The sequence below is a fragment of the Astatotilapia calliptera genome, chromosome 19, assembly GCF_964374335.1.
Source record: "Astatotilapia calliptera chromosome 19, fAstCal68.1, whole genome shotgun sequence".
Taxonomy (NCBI): domain Eukaryota; kingdom Metazoa; phylum Chordata; class Actinopteri; order Cichliformes; family Cichlidae; genus Astatotilapia; species Astatotilapia calliptera.
Window position 1 is genome coordinate 18386133 of NC_137440.1, and position 21836 is coordinate 18407968.

Below are 21836 nucleotides of genomic sequence, written 5' to 3' on the forward strand. Positions count from 1 at the left end.
CTGGGGCAAAATTTCCCCGATTCAAATGGAATTGAACCGGGACCTTGTGAATCTGAATCGAATCGATCGTAGAAATAAGCTATGATCACCCCTCCACGCACGGTGGCACTGTCACTTGGTCACTCTCTACGGTAGAGTATCACTTCCTGTTTCAGCACATAGTTGTATTTTTGTGTAGCAATTTAATTAAAAAACTTACAGATAACAGATACAGATAACTTCTTATTTCACGGTGTAATTTCCACGTGCTTAATTAGCAGCACACTCTGTGTATTCACTCGCAAAATAATGTTGACAATATTCACTCACTGGTCTTTAGGGTTTCGCTAGCTTACCTTAGCTCGTAGCCGACTCGTTAGCGGCATGGCCTCTTCACCTGTCTGTTCTTCTGCTCATTGTGTCAGATGTTTAGTTAATCATCGGCCTCGATACTTGTAATAAATGTAGCCTATCTGCAGCTCTGGAGGCCAGGTTCACTGAATTGGAGACTCGGCTTCGCACCGTTGAAAAACTCGTAGCTAGCCAGGCCCCTGTAGCCGTTAAGGCAGGAGGTAGCGTAGGCCCCGCTAGCTGACCCCCGACAGACTGTCCGAGCAGCCGGGGAAGCAGGATGGCTGACTGACGGCAAGGAGGAAGCGTAGTCTTAAACAGAAACCCCTGGTACACCACCAACCTGTTGGTGTCTATGTGTCTAACCGGGTTTTTCACTCCGCACCACACGTGCCGGGGATCAAACTCTCGTTTTCACTGCTTTGCAGATGACACCCAACTTTATCTATCCATGAAGCCAGAGAGCACACACCAATTAGTTAAACTAGTTGGCCCTGAAAATCTTAGAAATATGGTATCTAACCAGATGCTTACACTGGATGGCATTACCTTGGCCTCCAGTATCACTGTGAGGAACCTTTGAGTCATTTTTGACCAGGATATGTCCTTCAATGCACATATTAAAGAAATAAGTAGGACTGAATCCAAAGTCCTGCTCCTCACATAAAGGTCTTAAACATAGAGGCCCCATCTTAACTTAATTACCTTATAGTATATCACCCCACTAGAGCATTTAGCTCTTGTACTGCAGGCTTACCTGTTGTTCCTAGAGTAATAAAAAGTAGAATGGGAGGCAGAGCCTTCAGTTTTCAGGCCCCTCTTCTATGGAACCAGCTTCCAGTTTGGATTCAGGAGACAGACACTATCTCTACTTTTAGTTAAAGTTACTTAAAGTTTAAACTTTCCTTTTTGCTAAAGCATATAGTTAGGTGCTGACCCTGAATCCTCCCTTGGTTATGCTGCAATAGGCGTAGGCTGCTGGGGGGTTTCCATGATGCATTGAGTATTTCTTCTTTAGCCACTTTTCTCACTATGTGTTAACAGACCTGCCTGCCTTGAATTATACTTGTTATTAATCTCTGGCTCTCTTCCACAGCATGTCTTTTATCCAGTCTTCCTACTCTCACGCCAACCAGTCACGGCCAATGGCCGCCCCTCCCTGAGTCTGGTTCTGACTGAGGTTTCTTCCTGTTAAAAAGGGAGATTTTCCTCCCCACATTTGCCAATGTGCTTGCTCATAGGGGGCCAAATGATTGTTGGGGTTTTCTCTGTATTGTAGGGTCTACCTTACAATCTGAAGTGCCTTGAGGTGTTTGTTGTTGTGATGCGGCACTGTATAAATAAAACTGAATTGAAGTGAACTGAGAATTTAGCATGGGAGTCTATGGGGATTGAAGACAGCTTCAAGAGGCCATTAAAGGAACTGCAGTTTTGTCAGTTTTATGACGTCTTCACTTTTCAGGGGGAAAAGCAGAATTCAATGTCCAATTTTTAAAGTATTTTTAATGCACTGTGAGAGCTTAAGTCGATTTAAATAAATCCATTATTGTATCTTTGCTAAATTTGATGTATTCTAATAAAAGCATGGTGTTGAAATCCCCCCCCCCAATCGTAAAATTGCCGTAGTTTTATTAAATACATGTTGAAATACAGCCATACAAGCACACAACCTTGAACTATCATATTTGTGAATGACTGAATGTAGTGTAAAGCGCTTTGGGGTCCTTAGAGACTGAGTAAAGCGCTATACAAATGCAGGCCATTTACCATTTGTGCCATTCTCTGTAATATTAAGGTAAAAAGAATGAATCAGCAAATTCTACATACTTGGTCTGAAATGCTAAGATTAAGATTTTGTCATGTGCCTTTTCTTATTTTGTCCTTCTGGATTTGCATGGCAGGCCTGGTGTGATTGAAACAGTAGCACAGGTGGAGGTTCATTTGCCTGCAATGCAGCACGAGAAGCCAAAAGCAGGTAAAGCCTGAGCAGTGTCTGTCCCCGGCTGCATAGGTTGAGACATTTGCCAAGATGGGAGTAAAGGAAAAGTTAAGTCTGATGCAGATCCCCTCCATTCTTGTGCTCGGCTTTGTTTATGTGGCATATGTGCTGATCGGTGGGGTGGTTTTCTGGAAGTTGGAGGGAGACCTCGGAATGAAGGACGTCAGCTACTTGCTTGAAAAAAAAGAAAGGCTCCTTAGCACATACCCATGTCTCAACCAAGCTGGCCTGGAGGCCGTAGCTCAGGTGAGAAACAAAAATGTGGAAATGAAACAAACTTTCTATACATATCTGCAATTTATGATTGCGCGTTTTGATAGACCTTTTCTGCAGCTTTCTCTACCACTGTATTTACATCTTAACCACAACCATAATGATTTTGCATTTTTATATTCCTTTATGGCGACAGTCCACCATTGTGGAACATTGAATACATTGACAGAAGGAACTAATTTATTACAGTTTGCTTTTTGGAACTATTCAGTGATTAGATCTAAATATATGCTTAAACTGGCTTAGTATATATTGATATATGTTGTTTGTGAACTTTGAAAATGTTTCCTACCATAAATTTGTTAATTTACTTCAACACATTTTTATGTTTTTTGTTACAATAATTTGACGGTAATTTGTGGTAATTTTACACTAATCAATACACTGTAACTATACGTAATAATTATATTTTGTTCATGTTTGCTTGTTTGTTTGATTTTTATTTTACTCCTGTATGGATAAAAGTCATTGTTATCTATAGTTAATTGCAATGTTTTACAATTGCTGTCATGGGTAAGGAAAATTGTATAGGTATGATAAAATATTATTAGAGCTATTAAAACGTTTGTACCATCAAACTGAGCACACATTGGTAAAACGCTGCCCCCTGGTGGTGAAAGTTGAATTACCTACATTTTGAAGAGGGTAATTCGAAAAAGTACATTCAAAATAGATGTGCAGGATGTTTATGTGCTCAGTCTTTTATACCTTCAGTAAATTATTTAAGTGACTGGCAACAGTAATGGGTCAAAACAGGTGAAAATGAGCCTGAGTTATAAACATGTTTTCATGTGACAAGGAAAACAAGCTTACATGCAAATAGCAGCTCCTTCAGACATTCCCAGCTGCACTTGCTTTGCCTGTGAATTTGACCAGACTTCATTTATGAAGCTTTACATTCTATACTCAATTCCCCATGAAACTCATAAACTTAATTTAAAGGTAGAAAGTTGTCCTCAAAAATGAATATTATACTGCATGTAAGAGTAGAAATGGTAATCACAATGTAATAAATGGCTGAAACCTTCTGCCTGTTGATGTAAGCTGCTTTGATTTGCATTGTGTCAAAGCAAATGCAGACAGCTTGTAAAGTTGGTTTGTTGATTGTTTTTAGTTGCTAATGTTTTTATTCCATTCTTGCCATATATACATATATATATTGCATTTCATATCTTTTTTTTTTTTTACTTTATCTTAATTTTAACTTATATTCTTATTGATTTACCTTCTGCTGCTTTCTGTCTGATAGCAAGGTCATTGTGTTTCAATACCTCTTTAACAAGGTGGACCAGTATGCAAAGCAGTTACGTAATTGTGACTCATAAGATCTTATGGGAAATGTTCCTGTCAGGTCAAGAACTAGTGAAAACCAAGATAAAAATGTGGGCATTATTATTTTTATTATAGTTATTACTTCTATTATTGTTAATTTGTTTTTCAGGTTGTTAAAGACACATCAAAGGTGGGCCTGAGTTTGAAAAGAAACTACACGGCAGACGGCTTCTGGAAATTCACCAGCTCAGCTGTGTTTGCTGCCACTGTGGTCACAACTATAGGTCAGCTATGAGGGAAGGGAACAACCATATATATATTTTCTTCCCATTCTCATTTAAATGTTAAATGTTTTTCCTTTATTTTCATGACTATCTCCATTGTAGATTCTCACTGAAGGCTAAAAACTATGAATGAACACATATGGAATTATATAGTAAACAAAAAAGTATGAAAAGATTCAAAACATGTTTGATATTTTAGATTCTTCAAAATGGTTGCCGTTTACTTTGGTTACTGCTTTGCTCACTCTTGGCATTCTCTCAATGAGTTTCATGAGGTAGTCACCTTAAATGCTTTTCCAACAGCCTTGAAAGAGTTTCCAGAGATGCTGAGAACTTCTTGGCCCTTTTGCCTTCACTCTGCAGTTAATGTCATCCCAAACCATCTCAATTGGGTTTAGGTCAGGTGACTGTGGAAGCCAGGCCATCTGGTGCAGCACTCCATCTCTCTCCTTCTTAGTCAAATAGCCCTTAAACAGCCCAGAGATGTTTTGGGGTCATTGTCCTGTTTAAATATGAGTGATGGTCCAACTAAACGCAAACCATATCGGATGGCATGTTGCTCCAGGATGCTGTGGTAGCCATGCTGGTTCAGTGTGCCTTTTATTTTGAATAAATCCCCAACAGTGTTACCAGCAAACCACCCCCACACCATCACCCCCTCCTCCTCCATGCTTCACCTTTTCTGTGTCGCACAAAGACACGGCGGGTGGAACCAAATATCTCAAATTTGGACTCATCAGACCAAAGCACAGATGTCCACTGGTCTATGTCCGTTCCTTGTGTTTCTTGGCCCAGACAAATCTCTTCTGCTCTTTACTTTTCCTTAATAGTGGTTTGTTTGCAGCTATTTGACCATACAGGCCTGTTTTGCACAGTCTCTGAACAGTTGATGTAGAGATGTGTCTGCTACTGGAACTCTATGTGGCATTTATCTGGGCTCTGATCTGAGGTGCTGTTAACTTGTGATTTCTGAGGCTGGTGACTCAGATGAATTTATCCTCAGAAGTGGCTCTTGGTCTTCCTTTCCTGGGGCTAACCTCATGTGAGCCAGTTTCATCGTAGCGCTTATGGTTTTTGCAACTGCAGTTCTTAAAGTAATAATGGACGGTGGTTCCTCTTTACTTAGCTTATTGGTTCCTGCCATATGAGTTTTTATATAATCTTTCTATCAGTTTTTATCACTTTTGTCATAATACATAATTCCATCTTGCTTCATATAGTTGATGTCTTCAGTATGTATCTACAGTGTAGAAAGTAGTAAAAATAAAGAAAAGTGAAGGGGTCCTCTTCACCAAAGAAGCAAAAATGTGAAGGAAAGGGACAGTGCTACCAATATCTTGGTAAAATGTCATCCTCTACCTCCTCACCTCAAGCCTGATCTCCTGAACTAAAGCCATGGCTCTAATACATGACAGCCTGCTTACATGTGCGCATTCATTCTTGAAATTCTCGCTGTTACTTATTGTCAGCAGATTTAGCATGTGACTGTCCGATTTCCAGACAGCTGACAAGAAGCCCACTAAACAATAACAACAACTGGTTGCAAGCTAATGTTATTCCTGCTAATATTATAGGCACTTTCTCTCTGAGAAACAGATCGATTACATTGTCACATTGTATGAGAGTTTATTCATGAAGTGTCAGAGTACAACAATGTAAGATCTATGTCAAAGACGGCTTCACTGCAGCTAACAGCTGTACTTAACAACAGAAAAGTTGTCGATCGTGGAGAGTTGGCAGCTTGTCTTGTAATCGGAAGGTTGCTGGTTCGAACCCCGGCTCAGACAGTCTCGGTCGTTGTGTCCTTGGGCAAGACACTTCACCCGTTGCCTACTGGTGGTGGTCAGAGGGCGCGGTGGCGCCAGTGTCCGGCAGCCTCACCTCTGTCAGTGCGCCCCAGGGCGGCTGTGGCTACAATGTAGCTTGCCATCACCAGTGTGTGAATGTGTGTGTGAATGGGTGGATGACTGAATGTGTAAAGCGCTTTGGGGTCCTATGGACTAGTAAAGCGCTATACAAATACAGGCCATTTATTTACCATTTTAGTATCGCTTTCATTGGGCAGACGTTAACTTTACTGACTCATTTTGGACTCCTTTTGCAAAGTTTTATAGCCTCTTATCGTGTAACTAGTTGAGCATCTCACCCGGCATTGACAGCTGAGGTAAAAAGTGGCCCGACAACTTAGAGAAAACTCCCGGGCAGATCTGGTCTAGAGTCACTTTGTTATCTGAGTGCACTCACTACCAATGAAACCTAAAATACCAAAAAAATATTTAAAATATTTGACTGTATTAGTTTGTGTAAGTGTTATTTAAATATGTTCAAATATAGTGTGCACAAAAAATGTTGTTGTTTTTTTTTAACAAAGATAGCAGTAGAAACATGCCTTTATGAGGTACAGTAGCCCCCTGCACTTGCGATATGACTGCGATCTACAGACATCTAATTGTGATATTTTGAACACTATAACTTTAAAGGTTTGCTTTAAACAATGCAGTACACCCCTCCATAGTACCATTCTCCTTCCACCACAGTAACAGTTTAAAGTTTTTCAGGTTATGGGAACATATGTCCCAGCACTACAGGTGGCCAGATCTTCTGCGTGTTCTTTGCGCTCTTCGGTATACCACTCAACATTGTGGTTCTCAACAGAGTGGGCAAGTACATCCTAGCCATAGAGAGGAACATCTCAGACTTCTTCGAGAAAAAGACTAGTCGAAAAGTAAGGATGTCCTGATTTTAGATAAACCTTTTGAAAAGGAGCGATTATTCTGTAGAGGATGACTAACACTGCTTCTCTTTCCCATGTCTTGCTGCAGACATGTACCCGCTTTTTCATCCACTTTGTATGTTACATCTGCGGAGTGGTTCTTTTCTTCATCATGCCCATGATTGTGTTCAAGCAGCAAGAGGACTGGACACATGCAGAGGCCATCTACTACTGCTTCATCAGCCTCAGCACCATCGGCTTTGGAGATTTTGTGGCAGGTAAAGCAGAATTGTGTTTTTTGTTTAGAACAGATGTGACACCAATCGAGTCAAGAAACAGCATGAAAAAAGAAGTGCTGTGGTGTAGATGAGTACTAAAACAGCTTGCACTTGAGCAGCAGCTCCAGGCAGACTAAGGGAGCTTAAATAGCAGTCCTACGTAAGACTTGTCAGCATTTGCTCGGTTTCTGCAAGATAGAATTGCCTGTAGAAATGGAAAGTCATACCTGATTTCGCAATTTAAGGTCTCATATTTAGTGTGAAATTTGTATGCACCTCTTGGCCTCTTCCGGTCCTATTTTAACACATTGACATTGATGGTAAAATCATAGGCAAACGTGTGCAGAGGGTAAATATTAACTTTAGAGTCAGAGTGGCCTGACTTTAAAATCATTCAGCACTGCTGATCAACACTGGGTCTCTAACATCCGCCTATAATTGTAACAAAACTGTTACTCCATAATTTTTATCAACATTCACAGATATCATTTCATTAATTCTGTACTTGTATATTCAGAATTCTTGTTGGCAAGGAACCAGATCTTTGGTACTTGGAGCTTCTGGGTTCCTGTTTGCAGTCCGTGTTTTACTGACTAATCTGTTTGAGCCTGTTTGAGCAGGCTTTGTTTGTGCACAGATAAAAATGGAATGGATAACCAGTAAAGTATCTTTATACTTTCCAGTTCTAAAAAAATGTCATCTGCATTCGCTGTCCAGAACAGGAAGTCTCGAACTCATTCATTGGCTAAATCAGTCACTCTAAGAAATTACCAATACAAAGTGGATGACAGATAATACATATAGTATATGTATTAATAGTGAACTGTAACCCAAATACTATTAGGATGATGTGGGACAACATCAACACGGGGATATGAGACACATCAACATCCCAGTGTTGGTGTTGTTCCTATATCAACATAATAATTATGGGCCAGGATCAATATTGCAACTGACCACTTCAACTATCATTTGCTAAGGAGTTAGCTAATGCTTTTAAAAACTATCACTATAAAGCCAACTTGAATACTCTAAATTTTCCCTTTTAACGGGAAGAGAAACAACAGAAATGTACTGGCATGCCCTAGTAGTGTATAAACACATTGGAAATGAAAACAAGTGAGAGAAGAAGAACTCTGTGAATCACATTAAGTCATGCATCAGTCTGAGCCTATAAAAGAATAGTTGACGGATGGTTTAGGGCTCTAACTGTAAGGTTTATTGAGAAAAAAAATCTGAGTTTAATATTAAAGCTGAGTAGAGTTTCTGGATCCAAACTTAATACACAGGAGAAGAGTCTGATAGGTGAAAGCTCTGGGTCCCATTTTACGTTTAGAAACTTGAGCACGCTTTGCTCACCTTTCACCCTGCTTATCAAATTTGCATCTATGCAAGTTGATTCTCTTCTCTGGAATCCAGGGACATCGTTTAGGAGGAAGTTAGAAGAGGACTTCTAAGAAGTGATTTAGGAAAAGTGGTTCAGTGGTGCACAGTGAGAAAACCTTGAAAAAGTATAAGCCACGTTTTAGAAATGATCGCATTCTGATCACATCTGTTTTGTATACTCGACTCAAACTGAATTTTATCTTGTAAAATCCCCAAATCCTTTCTTCTTTCCAGATAGCAATCCAGACAAATATTACCCAGATTGGTACAGCTTCCTCATAGCCTCGTGGATCTTCTTTGGCATGGCCTGGCTGGCGCTGGTTATCAACCACTCAATCGAAATCCTGGAGCGGCTCAACAACTACTTTAAAAAGCAGTTCAAAAAGAATGATAATCAACAGGGGGATGAGGCAGACGGTACAGCTGATAAAAACCCAGAGACACAGATGGAGGAGGAAGACGAGATCACCCAGCCTCCAGTTACTGAGTCCACCTAGTTATAGAGTTACCTACATCTGTTTGTGGTGATTTGATACGTGCCTGAGTTATTGTTTGTCAGTTTTAGACATTTTCTCCGTAACTGCCACTAAACTATTGGCTCATTTTTGATGAGTCAGGTTTATGTGACAGCAGCATTCACGCACTGTTTAAGTGCCTCTTGTTAATCTAAAACCCTTTAGATTAAAGTTTAGAGAAGGACTCAGCACTTCTGTCCGTCTGTGGTCTAGTAGACAGGACAGTCAGCCTGTTTCCTATACTTAATTAGCTGACCACAAGTCATTTACCGACTCCGTGGCACCAGCTTGGCTGTAGTCAAAGCCACAGTCTTTTAAAATGATCTACTTTGTATGGTATAGGGACTCCGTGGCCCACAGAGGCCTGGGGATTATTATTATTCAGCATATTTTAAGAGGTGGTGGAATTTCCTAGGTTATAAAATACAGTGAAGTAAATTAACTGGCCTTACAGAAGAGCAAGAGAAGGAAAATTTATTTCATTTGTCAAGGTGTAAAAAGTTTTTGTCTTAAGTATTGTTTTAACACTTCCAAACCAAATTAAAAATATTTATTAAAAGGGACCTGCTCTGCTTTTCCTTATTGTCTGCCAGACTGCTCTAACTGCTGAGGTTCACAGTTATTCTACTCTTAGAACAGAAGTCCCTCCAACAACCGCCTCATAATGCATTCAGACAAGTGATCGATGCTGTTAATTACAATAAAATCCTTTTTGTTTGTTTGTTAGTTTTTTGCAGCTGCAGTCAATTTCTATACTGTGGAATTAAGAGGAAGTAAGAGTTACCATCGGTTTTAACAGCTGCCTGGATGGTCAAAGGCAATATAAAAATACAAACAGAACAATGTAACAAAAAGCTTTAGCTTCTTTAGATCCTTAATGTGTTTATTTACTGAGGGAGAGAGATGGGAAAGTTGCATTTAAATAAAATATAATCTTCCTTACTGTTAAATGCAAAACCTGCAACGGGCATGGTTCATTGCATGAATTTAGTTTTAGATATGTCACATTTCAGTCTACCTCTTGGGATCTGGGCAAGGTTCAGATAGTCAGTCTTAGGAAGTTTCCTCACTGAGTTTAATTTACCCTGAAATATCAGTAGGGATAATTAAAGCTGGACAGATTAATCCATTCCATAGGTGAATAAAACTGATTTACTTTATTCAATTCTGTAAATTAAGATTGCTAATCAGAGTAAAATTAAGGGTCACCATGATTTAGTTTGCATTAGTTACAGACATGAGTAACTTTAGACTTCACTAACAGGAGTCCTTTGTGAAAGCAGGAGTTGCTTTGGATAACCTTTCCATTAGGAACATGAATGGACAACATGAGCAGCTATTCAGAAAAATTATTCCTTTTTCTGTAAAGTTGCAACCTTAATTATGAAATGTTTGTAGGACCTGCATGAAACAGCACGGTAAGGTTTTTTAGTCTATCTTCAGGGTATTGTAGCTTCACCACAGCGGACATATGTCAGTATAATTTAGGAAATTTCTGAAAGTACTGTCAGATTCTCTGAACTTCTTCATAAATTCTCCTTCACATCTTGTCTTCACTTCATTTTAAATGGAAATAAAAGTGATTAGAAAGACGAAACATGAGTATGGGTGCAAGTCACATCTATGTCTATGTCCACTAGGTGGCGCCGCTGTACCAATAGTGTACAAACTGGCTGTTAAAAACAGAAGCAAAGCAACAAATACAAAGTGCGGAGGGAAATTACTGTCAAATTAAAGGCAAACAAACCAAAACACATTGGTTTCCTCACTTCCTTTCATGCTTTCTATGCTGCCATAGCACAGCATACAGTATCGGTCAGTATCCTAATGTTCACATACAAAGTCAGCACTGAGGAGGAGACAATGAGAAAGACAGATGGTGGAGAGGAAAACTGAATGCGTGGAAAAGTGTTGGCATTAAAGGTGAAGGATGGAGGTGATGGAAAAAGGATAAATATCTGAGGGAAAGTGAGAAAACCCCCAGAGGGAGAGGAGGCAGTGATGTTTTTTTTTTTCTGCAAGGAAAAATCAAAAATAGTTGGGCCCCAAACTTGGAGCCAGAGTTATGACAGCTTCATGTTAGATCATCAGTTTTTATTTTTAGTGTTTATCATACAGTTGAGATTAGTTTAAGTTCATTTCCAGAGTGAGTTTTTGTCCCCAGTCCTACTTCTTTCTTTCCATTGCTGGTCCTGGTGCCTTTTGAAATTCAGCCCACATATGTTCGCATCTGAGAACCAGTTGTTATGTAATGTTATTATCAGATGGTATCACTTTATGGTCAGGTTTATGTTGTAATTGCATTTATTCATGTAAGGAAAAACACAAAATCCAGCATGAGCTCAGATAAAATGGAGAAAAGTCTCAGGGGTTCTGTGTTGCCTAGTTACACAGATGAAGACACGATCTACTCTTCTTCCTGTTATCTTGGTGTGGTTCACGTTCGTGTGTCACCTGGTCACTGTAGTGAAAATTTCAAACAGTGTTTTTGGGATTATTTTTTTTTAGGAATTATACACATCTCAGTGATGTTACTAGCAGAATAAGAACAAAATCAGATGCCCACAAACTACTTGATTTACAAGTAGTTTGCAATTCATCTGTCAGCTAGGGTCAGCTAACACTGGCCAGAATGTTGGCTATATGTGTAGCCAACATATGAGACAAACAAACAAAATATGAGACCTATTTTTCCCTGACACAAACCCTCTGCTTTGGTTAAACAGTAAATGTGACATCAAACTTCGGGTTTGTGCAGATTTTATATATGACTGAGATTTTACTGTTATGTAAATACTGTATTATGTGCTTCAGTGTAAGTGATTAAATCTTATAAATCATTTGCTTATATTGCTTCCTACAGCACAAACAAGGCTGCAGGCTGCAAAAACCAGGTGACACTGTTATTATAACCGACAGCAATGTGAACCTGAATATTTCTCAATGGGATACACTGCTGCTAAGGTTTGACTTCTTTATTAAACGTGCAGAGGAATGTCACAAACCTGCAGACGTTTTAATATCCACTTAAGGCTGGCTCCAAAAGTGAGTCAGTTTCCATAGACTCCCATGTTAACACATCCAACTTTCAGCAGAATTGGATTGGTACCCATACAACACCTTGCTACTCATTTGAGCACTCAAAGTGCTTTCTTACTACAAGTCTCTTTCACCCAGTCTCCCACACACATTCATGCAACACTTTTATCTATTTCTGAGCACTTTCACACACGCTCAGGCTATGATCCTGAAAAACAATCAATCCCACTAGTGGAAGTTAAAGTTGGCTCTATTTAGTTTCCATTTACCTTTTATTGTTTGAAACTATCCAATTTCAGTTTTGTTTACTAGTTTATGTCTTAGTTTTATTTTTTATGTTAAATTTCTTTTGAATAGAATAAATAATTTCTTGACACGAAAGCAGGCTGAGGGGTGGATGCATACATGGGCAGCTGTAGCTCAGGAGGTATCCACGTCTAACAGCCTGAAGGTCAGTGGGCCAATCCCTGCACCCTTAAAGCCGCTTGTTTTTATTACTGTACATCATAAACATTAAGCTGATTCAGTTTTGCTTTTGAAATTATTGTAATCTCATTATATCAATGACAAGATTTGATTTTGGATTTAGATTGCAATGAGCTATGCGAGTGGCGCTTTTGGTGGAATTTTTTAACAGAGCTTAAATATCGTTTTTGGCCCTAAAAATTTCAGGCAACATCTACATAGCAGCTGGAGAAATACGGCAATAAAAAGTGTCAAATTTTACCTAATAGCCATGGCCTCATTGACTAGGATTAGGATTCAACTTTATTGTCATTACACATGTATGAATATAGGGTAACGAAATACAGTTTATACAGTGAAATTCCAAAAAGACAATCTGCTAATTCTGATTGGCTCAGATGGGAAGCACTTCCTGATTTTCTATCAGACGATCCAGCTAGCAGTGGGAGAAAACCTGAGAAATTAAGGTGAATATAACTGCAATGAGAATCACTTTAGGGCTTGTTGTCTATATGACTATGGGTAGTCATATTTTGTTGAGTCATTCACAGATAAAGTATTCTGTGCCCTGAATCTTTTGTAGAACACTAAAAGTGTGGTAATTATTAATAGCTGATACTTAGTGTTAGTTATAGTAGCTGGCTGCAGTATCATTTACCTTTGTTGTGTTGTGTGGACCACATGTCTGCATGTGACCAAAGATGACGGGATTATTGACCTATCTCCTGATGTTATCAGTTATTCTTTCTCCCTGTAGCAAAAACAAATGCTAAAGACAACTTTACTAAACAGCTTTTTGTGACATAGCTGTCTATGTTGTTACACTTATAACAGAAACACAGGAATTCATGGTTATAATTAGGCTAAATGAAGTGATAAAAGCCTGGAGAAGAAAAAAAAGACATTTCACCTTTTATTTTTCATTTGTAACAGCCCATCTGTGTCGCCCAGACCCTACGTGCTACTTTTATTTTTATGCAGGAGTGCTACTTCAGCTTGCTTAATGCCATGTTAGTTTTCAGGTTCCAGTTGACGTCATAATATATATGTATGGAGGACCAAAACAGCCAAAATCATATAACGGATAAAAATTTCCCTGACACAAATAAATATGCCAAATAAATGTACATAAAAAATAAATTGACTTTTTTTTTTTTAGATATTTAATCATTTCTGAAATATGACATTTGGTCATCTTGATCAAAATCACTTAAATGCTTCTTATTTGCTTCTTTCCCCCAGTTTATTTCTCTTATTTATTTATTTATTTATTTATTTATACATACATATACATGCAGTTAACCTGTTTATTTCTTTATTTCTTTCTACATTTGATTCTTAATTAACTATGTAAATAAGAGGAATGTCATTCAAGGATGGCCATTCAGTAAACTTAATGAATGCCCACAATTATTTTAGCATAATTTGCAGTGGAGTTAATAGTTTTCATTTCTTTATTAGTTCTGATTTCGACACTTTCAGCCTTCCATAACAGAACGGGTATTTTTTCCACAGTACTGTCTGCTGCCCAGTACTTCTCTTTAGGTGGTAGGTCATTGGAGGTTAGTTGTGGTTTGGTCAAAGAAAGGGAAAATTTGTGTGCATGAACAAACAGATCACATTTCGGGACTATTTTGTGATTTTCCATGAGACCAGGGTTATTCATCATGCAGATTTGCTCTCAGTGCTCCTGTGTGTGACCTGCTTGATGTTCTCTTTGGCCTTTTCTGGCACCTCATTGAGAAATGTTGTTTTGAAAAACCCCAAACCCAATTTTAAAAAGAACAGATATAAGACATGAGACATTTTTCCCCACTCAGACCCTCTGCTTTGTTTAAACAGTAAATGTGACGGCAAACTTGGGGTTTACTGTTATGTAAATACACTCAAGCACATAATACAGTAAGTGATTAAAGCTTATAAATCATTTGCTTATATTGCTTCCTACAGCACAAACAAGGCTGCAGGCTGCAAAAACCAGGTGACACTGTTATTATAACCGACAGCAATGTGAACCTGAATATTTCTCAATGGGATACACTGCTGCTAAGGTTTGACTTCTTTATTAAACGTGCAGAGGAATGTCACAAACCTGCAGACGTTTTAATATCCACTTAAGGCTGGCTCCAAAAGTGAGTCAGTTTCCATAGACTCCCATGTTAACACATCCAACTTTTCAGCAGAATTGGATTGGTACCCATACAACACCTTGCTACTCATTTGAGCACTCAAAGTGCTTTCTTACTACAAGTCTCTTTCACCCAGTCTCCTACACACATTCATGCAACACTTTTATCTATTTCTGAGCACTTTCACAAACGCTCAGTGTGCCAACTCGGTATTCAGTACCTTGCCCAAGGAAACATTAACTTGCAGACTGGCCATGTTGGCTAATAATCATTGTGAAAACATCTAATTCAACCCTTAATCATGGCCTCTTCCTGAACTTAACAGAGCAGTTTTGGTAGCTTAACCTAAACCAAAGAAAAAATGTATATGGATAAAAGAACAGGGCATCAACAGCAGACCTACAGGTTCTGGTGTTCTCAGGTACATGCAAATCAGGCTGCACAGTGGCTGGGCTGTGAAGAAAGACTACACTAAAGCTTGCTAGACCCTCATGCTATATCCATAGAGTCTGTTTCTAACAGTTTGGTCTGAAATATACATGTGAGTAATCTGTGGGTCATTCCTCTTAACACACAGGAAAAGATGCTCGTCCTGCTGGTGGGTTGATGTCCTTCTATGGTCTTATCCAGCTCTCCTCATGTAATGGCGAATTACATGAGAAGAGCTGGACAAGGCTATCCTCATGTAATTCGCCATTACACTTCCATGTATCAGTTCAGTATCTTGCCCAAGAATACTTTGGCACACACACTGGAGCAGTTAGGGATCAAACCACCAACTTTCTGATTAGTAGACAATCTGCTCTACTTCCACAGCCAGCCTAAACTTTTCTGTGGTTATGAGTCATTGACCAGCAGAACATTTGCTCTAATCATGGTGATAAAAGAGAAAGAACTCGATGCAGATAACTCTGGGTAATAAAGATAAATCTTTTACTGCTGCAAAGGGCAAACGCTGCAGTAAAACTCCAAAACTGTGACAGATAAAAGATAAACTCAGAAGTGTTTGAGGATATTTATTGAAGGTATGATCAATGATCAGTATTTATCTACCTAAGCTGGCTCTCATATTAGTCAACTGATATGTTTGCCTTAGGCGTATCCCTCTCTCCATCCTACTCATTGGACCTCAGCTTACTGTTTTGAGCCAATGAGAAGACAAAATGCATATTCGACCTCTAAAGTGCATTATTTTCCCTTACCTTCCCCTCCTCCTCTGCCAGATCTGCCTTGCTGTGACACACTTACCCTCCTTTAACCTCTCACCTATGACGTAATACCTAACCTCTGTTTGTGTGCATTTCTGAACCTGTCTGATCGACCGGCCTACTTGTTTACTTACGCGGCTCAAGCTGCACTTCACACAAATCCTAACAATTACTGTAATCAGGTGAACGGAGCTAACAACAGTGTGCGCTGCTGCTAAAAAACTGCAGCGCAAAGATAAAGCCAAACCAGGATAGCCTCTGGTAAACTGAACAAGTCAGAGAAATTAATTCTGAATTTACACTATATGACCGAATAGTTGTTGGGGGTTTTTTGTTTTTGTTTTTTTAATAATTTAGCTCTGTCTCCTTTTATTGAGGTTCTAACATCTTTAATCAGCTTGAGGTCTGGACTTTGGCTGGACCATTGCAACCTCTTGGGGGTTTTTTTCAGCCACTCTGTTGTAGAGGTTCTGGTTAGCTTAGGATCAATGCTCTTTCCATGACCCAGTTTAGGCCAAGCTTTAGATATTGGACATTTAAGTCTAGAATACTTTGGTCAATTGAGTGACTCCCCTATGTGGCTGCAAAACAAGCCTAAATCATCACCCCTCCTCCACCGTGTTTGATAATTGGTTTGAGGTGTTTTTGTGGTGTTTTGTGTTTGAGTTTTGCCAAAATGTAGTGCTGTGCCATGATGACTTAACATCTCCACTTTGGTCTGGTTTGTCCAAAGGACACTGTTCGACAAGTCTTGTAGTTTGTTCAGTTGCAAATTTTCAAACCTAAGCTATGCTGCCACGTTCTTTCTAGCGAGGAGATGTTGTCTTCTGGTAGCCCCTCCAAACAAGCCATACTTGTTCAGTCTTTTTATAATTGTAATAAAATGCTAGGATTTAATTTGCCACAACTGGAGCACTGACTCGTTTGTGGTATGTTAGTATAGTTAACTGAATACACGTAGACATGGAGGGCTAGCAGGAGGGACCATGCGCTTACCTGCTGCTCTCTGGCAGGTAGCTCCATGCCCTCCTGGGTTTTAAATGCACCTTACAACACACATGCATCAACACTACAATGAGCGGGTGGAGGGAGGTTTGGAGTCTTCTCTCACCCCCATTCTCTGCGACCTGCTGGAGCGGGGGGGCTAGGAGGAGGAGTTGGCCGTCCGACTGCGGTCTGGAGTGTGGGGCCTCCCTGCTGCTGCGGCGTCGGGGCGGTCTGCCTCTCCCCACCGCAGGGAAAAGGGTAACACCACCTGGGTCTGGGTGCAGTTCCCCCCTCCAGGGGCAAGGGTACCTAGACCCGGTTTGTAGAGTACGCTTGGGGAGTGTGATCGTGTGTACAGCGTCTCTTTATGTCTGTCTCCACGTTGGTTGAGTGTGGAGTAAGTGCATATGAGAGCATGAGGGTGGGAATGGATGTTTGTATATGTGTGTGCCTGTATGTCTGTGTCTATATGTCAGGTTGGGTATCAGACGCCACCTCTCTGGGGACACCTCAGGCCCTCCAAGGTTTGGAGGCCTATCTCCACCCACCACCACTTCCCCTGCCAGTGGCGGACTCCCTCAGGTGTCGGTGCGTTGGTGGTTCTTTGTGTCTGGGGGTGGGCGTCTGGGTACACACCGGCTCACTCCTTGGCGGCCGCTTATCGGGGCCTGGAGCCTGGGGCTCGCTCGGGCCACTTCGGAGGTGGGGTGCCCCCGGCCTCTCGGCCTGGGGTTCGGTCACTCAGGCGCAGCTGGCTGCCGGCGGAGCTCACGGGCGCGTCACTGCAACTCCCCCTGGCTTCTGCTCCGCGGCTGCTGAGTGACCCCTCATCTGGGACTCTCCTCAGCTCTTACTGGGACAGTGGCGCGGCTGCCCCTCTGTTGGTCTTCCTTGGTCTCTTGTGTTCTGGGGGCCTCTGGATGTCTGGAGTTTTGATCTCCTCCATACCTGCTTCATGCCCTGGAGGACGGGGCTGTGGCCCCCCCACACTCCCTAGCAGATCGTTACATGGAGAAACCTTTGGAATGCAAGCATGCTGATCCACACAGGTATGCACACAGGTGTACACACGGGTATTCACAGACGCGGACTACAGCTTTCTTGGCTGCTGCCTCAAAGCACATTGTGCGCTGTCTATCTTGCGTGCTGCACAATATCGTTTATTATTTAGTATCTACTGATATCTACTGCTAGCTAGTTTATTGTGATGGTGCTGTTTTTTTTATTATGTTGCTCTTTGTTGTTTGCTTTCTCTTCTGTTTTTTTTCTCCATACAGGTGACCCAGGTGTTTTTTTTTTGTTTTTTTTTTGTTTTTTTTCTTTCTTCCCCCCCTTCTCCCCTTTGGTTTTCTTTCTCTCCCTCTCTTTCTTTCATTCTTTCTCCCTGTCCTATCTCCCAGTCATGTCTGTCCCGTTTGTAGCAACTGAAAATAAAATAAATTCATAATTATAATAAAGGTCAATCAAATGGACCAATATGGCAAGGCCATGATGATCCACTTGGTAAAATAAATCCGCTTGGCATCTTTCTTGGCCTTAAGACAACAATTCTGATGGCTAAAGATCCAAACGGGACACACAAAAAAAAACAAAAAAAAAATAGTATAGTTAACTGTACAGTAAACCTTATTTTTGTATCGGATAACTGCATTCAATTTACTCCAAGAGGCATCAACTGGTCTGGTTTAAGGACTCAGACTACTTCAGTAGCATCAAAGCAGATAGGTAGGTGCTATATCCACTTGTGCTTGCATCCATCCATAACTTGAAAACACCACACCAGTAATGCTGACTTTTGAGGTTTAATAAAATTGATTAAAAACAACTGTTATAAGTGGAAAATCTATAGATCTAAAGGGGAAAAGCTACCAAATCTGACTGCAAACGTCTAAAATGTTAACATGAAAGTTTATAAGGATTTAATAATTTTTGTAGCCAGCCTCAAGTGGCCATTAGAGGAACTGCAGACTCCAGAGGTTGATACTTGGATTGCTGTGTTGGTGCTTTGCTATTGTAAAAGTTAAAGGGTGTTATCAAAAATATATTCAATGATATACCTTTGAACTCATTTTTAAGACAACTGTAAATAATTCTAATAATTTATAACAATTTTCTATATCCAATCAATTGATCTTGTTTTCTGTATCCCCATGATACTTTTAATCTGAGGTTTCTTTGAGAAATGGTTTTGATTTAAAAGATTTTCTGTTCTGTTTTTCGAGGAGTTCCTTTATTTTAAGAAATATTTCCCATCTTTATAATTTTTTCCATGTTGATGGCTGAATTTTGCAGTGTGGCTTTTGTATTGGGTGTATGCCAGCCCTCTACACATCTGTGTTTTTGCTTTTACCCTGATATCAGAGCGCCTGCTATACACAAAACGTGCGAAAGAGAACGTGTGAAAGCAGGATGTTTGGCATTAAAACGGGCGCTTTGACGGCCCAACAAACACAGAGCTCTGAGCAAGGTCACACTGAAACTATCTGAGCAGAGTCGACAGATAAAGTTCCCAGGACAAGTTGACCTGCCCAAAACATGAGAGTTCACCTCACCTTACGTATTTTAAATATGTAACGCTGGTACATGTATTCCGTTTCTCCCCTGTTCACAGCACATGTGTCAAAACATGTCTGTCTGCATACACACTGAGCCAAAGCTACACGTCTGTCCACTTCCAACTGTTTACCTCAGCAGGAAATGTGTTTACTGTACTGTAGTTTACTGTGTGTGAACCTTTTGGCACCACTGTGCTGTGTAAAAGCCTTTACTATTTAATTCTTTATGTTTTACTTCCAAGGAGCCAGACATTCTTGAAGTTTTGTGGTCTTGATCAATTGTTCTCCAGGTTTCCACTCCAGTCATTGTACCTGGCCATTTTCTGAGGCATGTTTTTTTTCGTTTTGTTTGTTTGGTAAGCCACTTAACCATGACTCACTGACTCAAGAAAACAGTACCTAACTCAAGACAGAACCAGTGCTGTGTCTACACATGACAGAAAACTTATCAAAGAACTCATTTTAAATTTCTTTGCTTAGGCTTTTTGTTAATACCAGCCTGTTGCAAAAACACAGATTCATTCACATTTCCTTAGTTTAATCTACAGTGAATGGCAACACAATTCCAGTTTATACTTTTACACCAACTTGGCATATCTTGGTATCGTGTTCAGTGTGTCCAGATGAGTAGTATCTGAAGGTCATGACCTTAAGAAATAGGAAAAAATCCAGCAAAGATCTGACACAGGAACTGAGAGATGCATCTGGCTCTTGAGTTGATCCATCTACTGTTCTCATCAGAAATGGTCTCAGTGGGAGGGTGGCTGTCAAGAAGCCATTCTTAAGGAAAGAGAACAGAGATCAAAGGCTTCTATTGCACAAGAACTGGATTGAAAATCAATAGTCTGCTTTAAAATGAGCCATCCTGACTAAGGTAAACATACAACATATACATGCACAAGTGAAAATCCGAAATATTCTGTGTTTTAATTTGATAGTTTATATGTCATGTTTTGGTCGATTGTTTCCATCTATGCTTTACTTCCACCTGTGTCTTCTCTATATTCTTTGTATATACACTTTATAATGCTTGTACATCTTTGTATTTCTTTTTCTGAGTCTTTGTAGGATCATTTGTATTCTTCCTGTGTGAGTCTTCATCCACAATTACCTTTCTTGGGATATCAACTTTTCCTTTGCACTCTGGTCTCTTGTCTTAGTATAAACCCTTCGGGCTCCAAAAAGACAACATGTAAACAGAGCAAGCTTAGTTAAACAAGCCACAAAATTCATCCAACTGAATGAGACTGAGGGTGAACATTTGTATAATTTATAACGCCTGGCTAAGCTACAAACTGGTCCAAATCTTATTGATTTAATCCTTTTGTTAAAGGAGATTATTTTGAACTTCCTTTTATTGTTAAGAGCTTAAAAGAAGGTGATTGGACTCGTTTTTGTTTTTTGAAGATGATCACCTCTTATCAAAGAGTGGAGAGTCTCAGGTATACCACCTTCTAAAGGTGTTTGTTGACCCACTATTAATCATGTGCATCATCACATGACCCAAGGTGTGAAAAAAGGGATGAAGCATTACTTGGAGATCTTTTTTTTTCTGGATTCATGGATGACATTTTCTCTCTCTCCATTAAAATGAAACTACACTGTTCATTTGTACATGAGCCAACTTACAAATACAGCATGGGATAGAATAATTATTTACAACACTGTATATGCTTGCAAAGCTCACTCAGCTTAATTATCAAGGCAGGCTTAACATGATGATGGCTTAAAAGCCATAATGTGCTTTATTGCCCATCTGACAATGCTTTTCACAAACATTGGAGTGTAAACCTGGTTTGAAACTTGGTGACGATAACTTTCTTTAATATAACAAGATAAGGCACTCTACACACAGCCTTTCTATTTCCAAAACTAGAACATATTTGACTTAGAACTGAGCGTATTTATGTAGCACTTTGGAATAAATGAAGTAACTTGCCAGAAAATAACAAATAATGACACTAATAGCAGTTATATAAGGTCACTGTGCCCAATATAGAATCTGCCAATTAAAACTGTAATTTGATGATGCCAAAAATAGGAAAAGTCATGAGATCATAAAGTTACTATGTCTGAAAAAAAAAAGAAAAGAAAAAAGTGACATTTTTTTAGTCTGTTATCTTGGGTTTGCACCAGAAAGAAAGACGTCTCTATTTTCTGGGTCTGCTCATTTTATGTCACCTTAAACACCAGTATCACCACTAAACAGAAAAATGTCTTTGGCACGCACCCAAAGTCTTCCTTAAAAGCTGACCTTGTGTTGACCTTCAATCCTAAATGTCAACATTTTTCTGGGTTAACTGAGCTGAAACAGTGATCTGTTTACACACTCGCTGATAACCCACACAACATACTTACTACACGGCGTGCGCACAAAAACACGACTTTTGTCTGAGACTGTGT

The 21836-nt window shown here is 39.8% G+C and overlaps 1 protein-coding gene across 3 annotated transcripts; it reads left to right on the top strand.

Moving 5' to 3' along the window:
* The first annotated feature begins 63 nt into the window (after window positions 1-63).
* Window positions 64-9613, top strand: LOC113011702 (potassium channel subfamily K member 5-like). Of its 3 annotated transcripts, XM_026151375.2 has the most exons (7): window positions 64-131; window positions 2232-2305; window positions 2465-2575; window positions 4044-4158; window positions 6717-6883; window positions 6981-7149; window positions 8770-9613. In XM_026151375.2, the coding sequence occupies exons 3-7, from the start codon at window positions 2483-2485 to the stop codon at window positions 9030-9032; spliced, it is 807 nt and encodes a 268-aa protein (XP_026007160.1). In that variant the 5' UTR covers window positions 64-131; window positions 2232-2305; window positions 2465-2482; the 3' UTR covers window positions 9033-9613. The 3 variants fall into 3 exon arrangements, with proteins under 3 accessions (XP_026007160.1, XP_026007159.1, XP_080150079.1); XM_026151374.2 differs by having other exon boundaries at window positions 83-131; window positions 2232-2575; XM_080293953.1 differs by lacking the exon at window positions 64-131 and having other exon boundaries at window positions 839-2305.
* Window positions 9614-21836: the final 12223 nt, after the last annotated feature.

What these genes read in the sequence shown, in the direction of transcription:
- LOC113011702 (XM_026151374.2), top strand. Translation starts at nt 2,360, where the DNA reads ATGGGAGTAAAGGAAAAGTTAAGTCTGATGCAGATCCCCTCCATTCTT. An exon ending in GCCTGGAGGCCGTAGCTCAG is followed by an intron (nt 2,576 to 4,043) that starts GTGAGAAACAAA and finishes TTTGTTTTTCAG; the next exon opens with GTTGTTAAAGACACATCAAA. An exon ending in AGAAAAAGACTAGTCGAAAA is followed by an intron (nt 6,884 to 6,980) that starts GTAAGGATGTCC and finishes GTCTTGCTGCAG; the next exon opens with ACATGTACCCGCTTTTTCAT.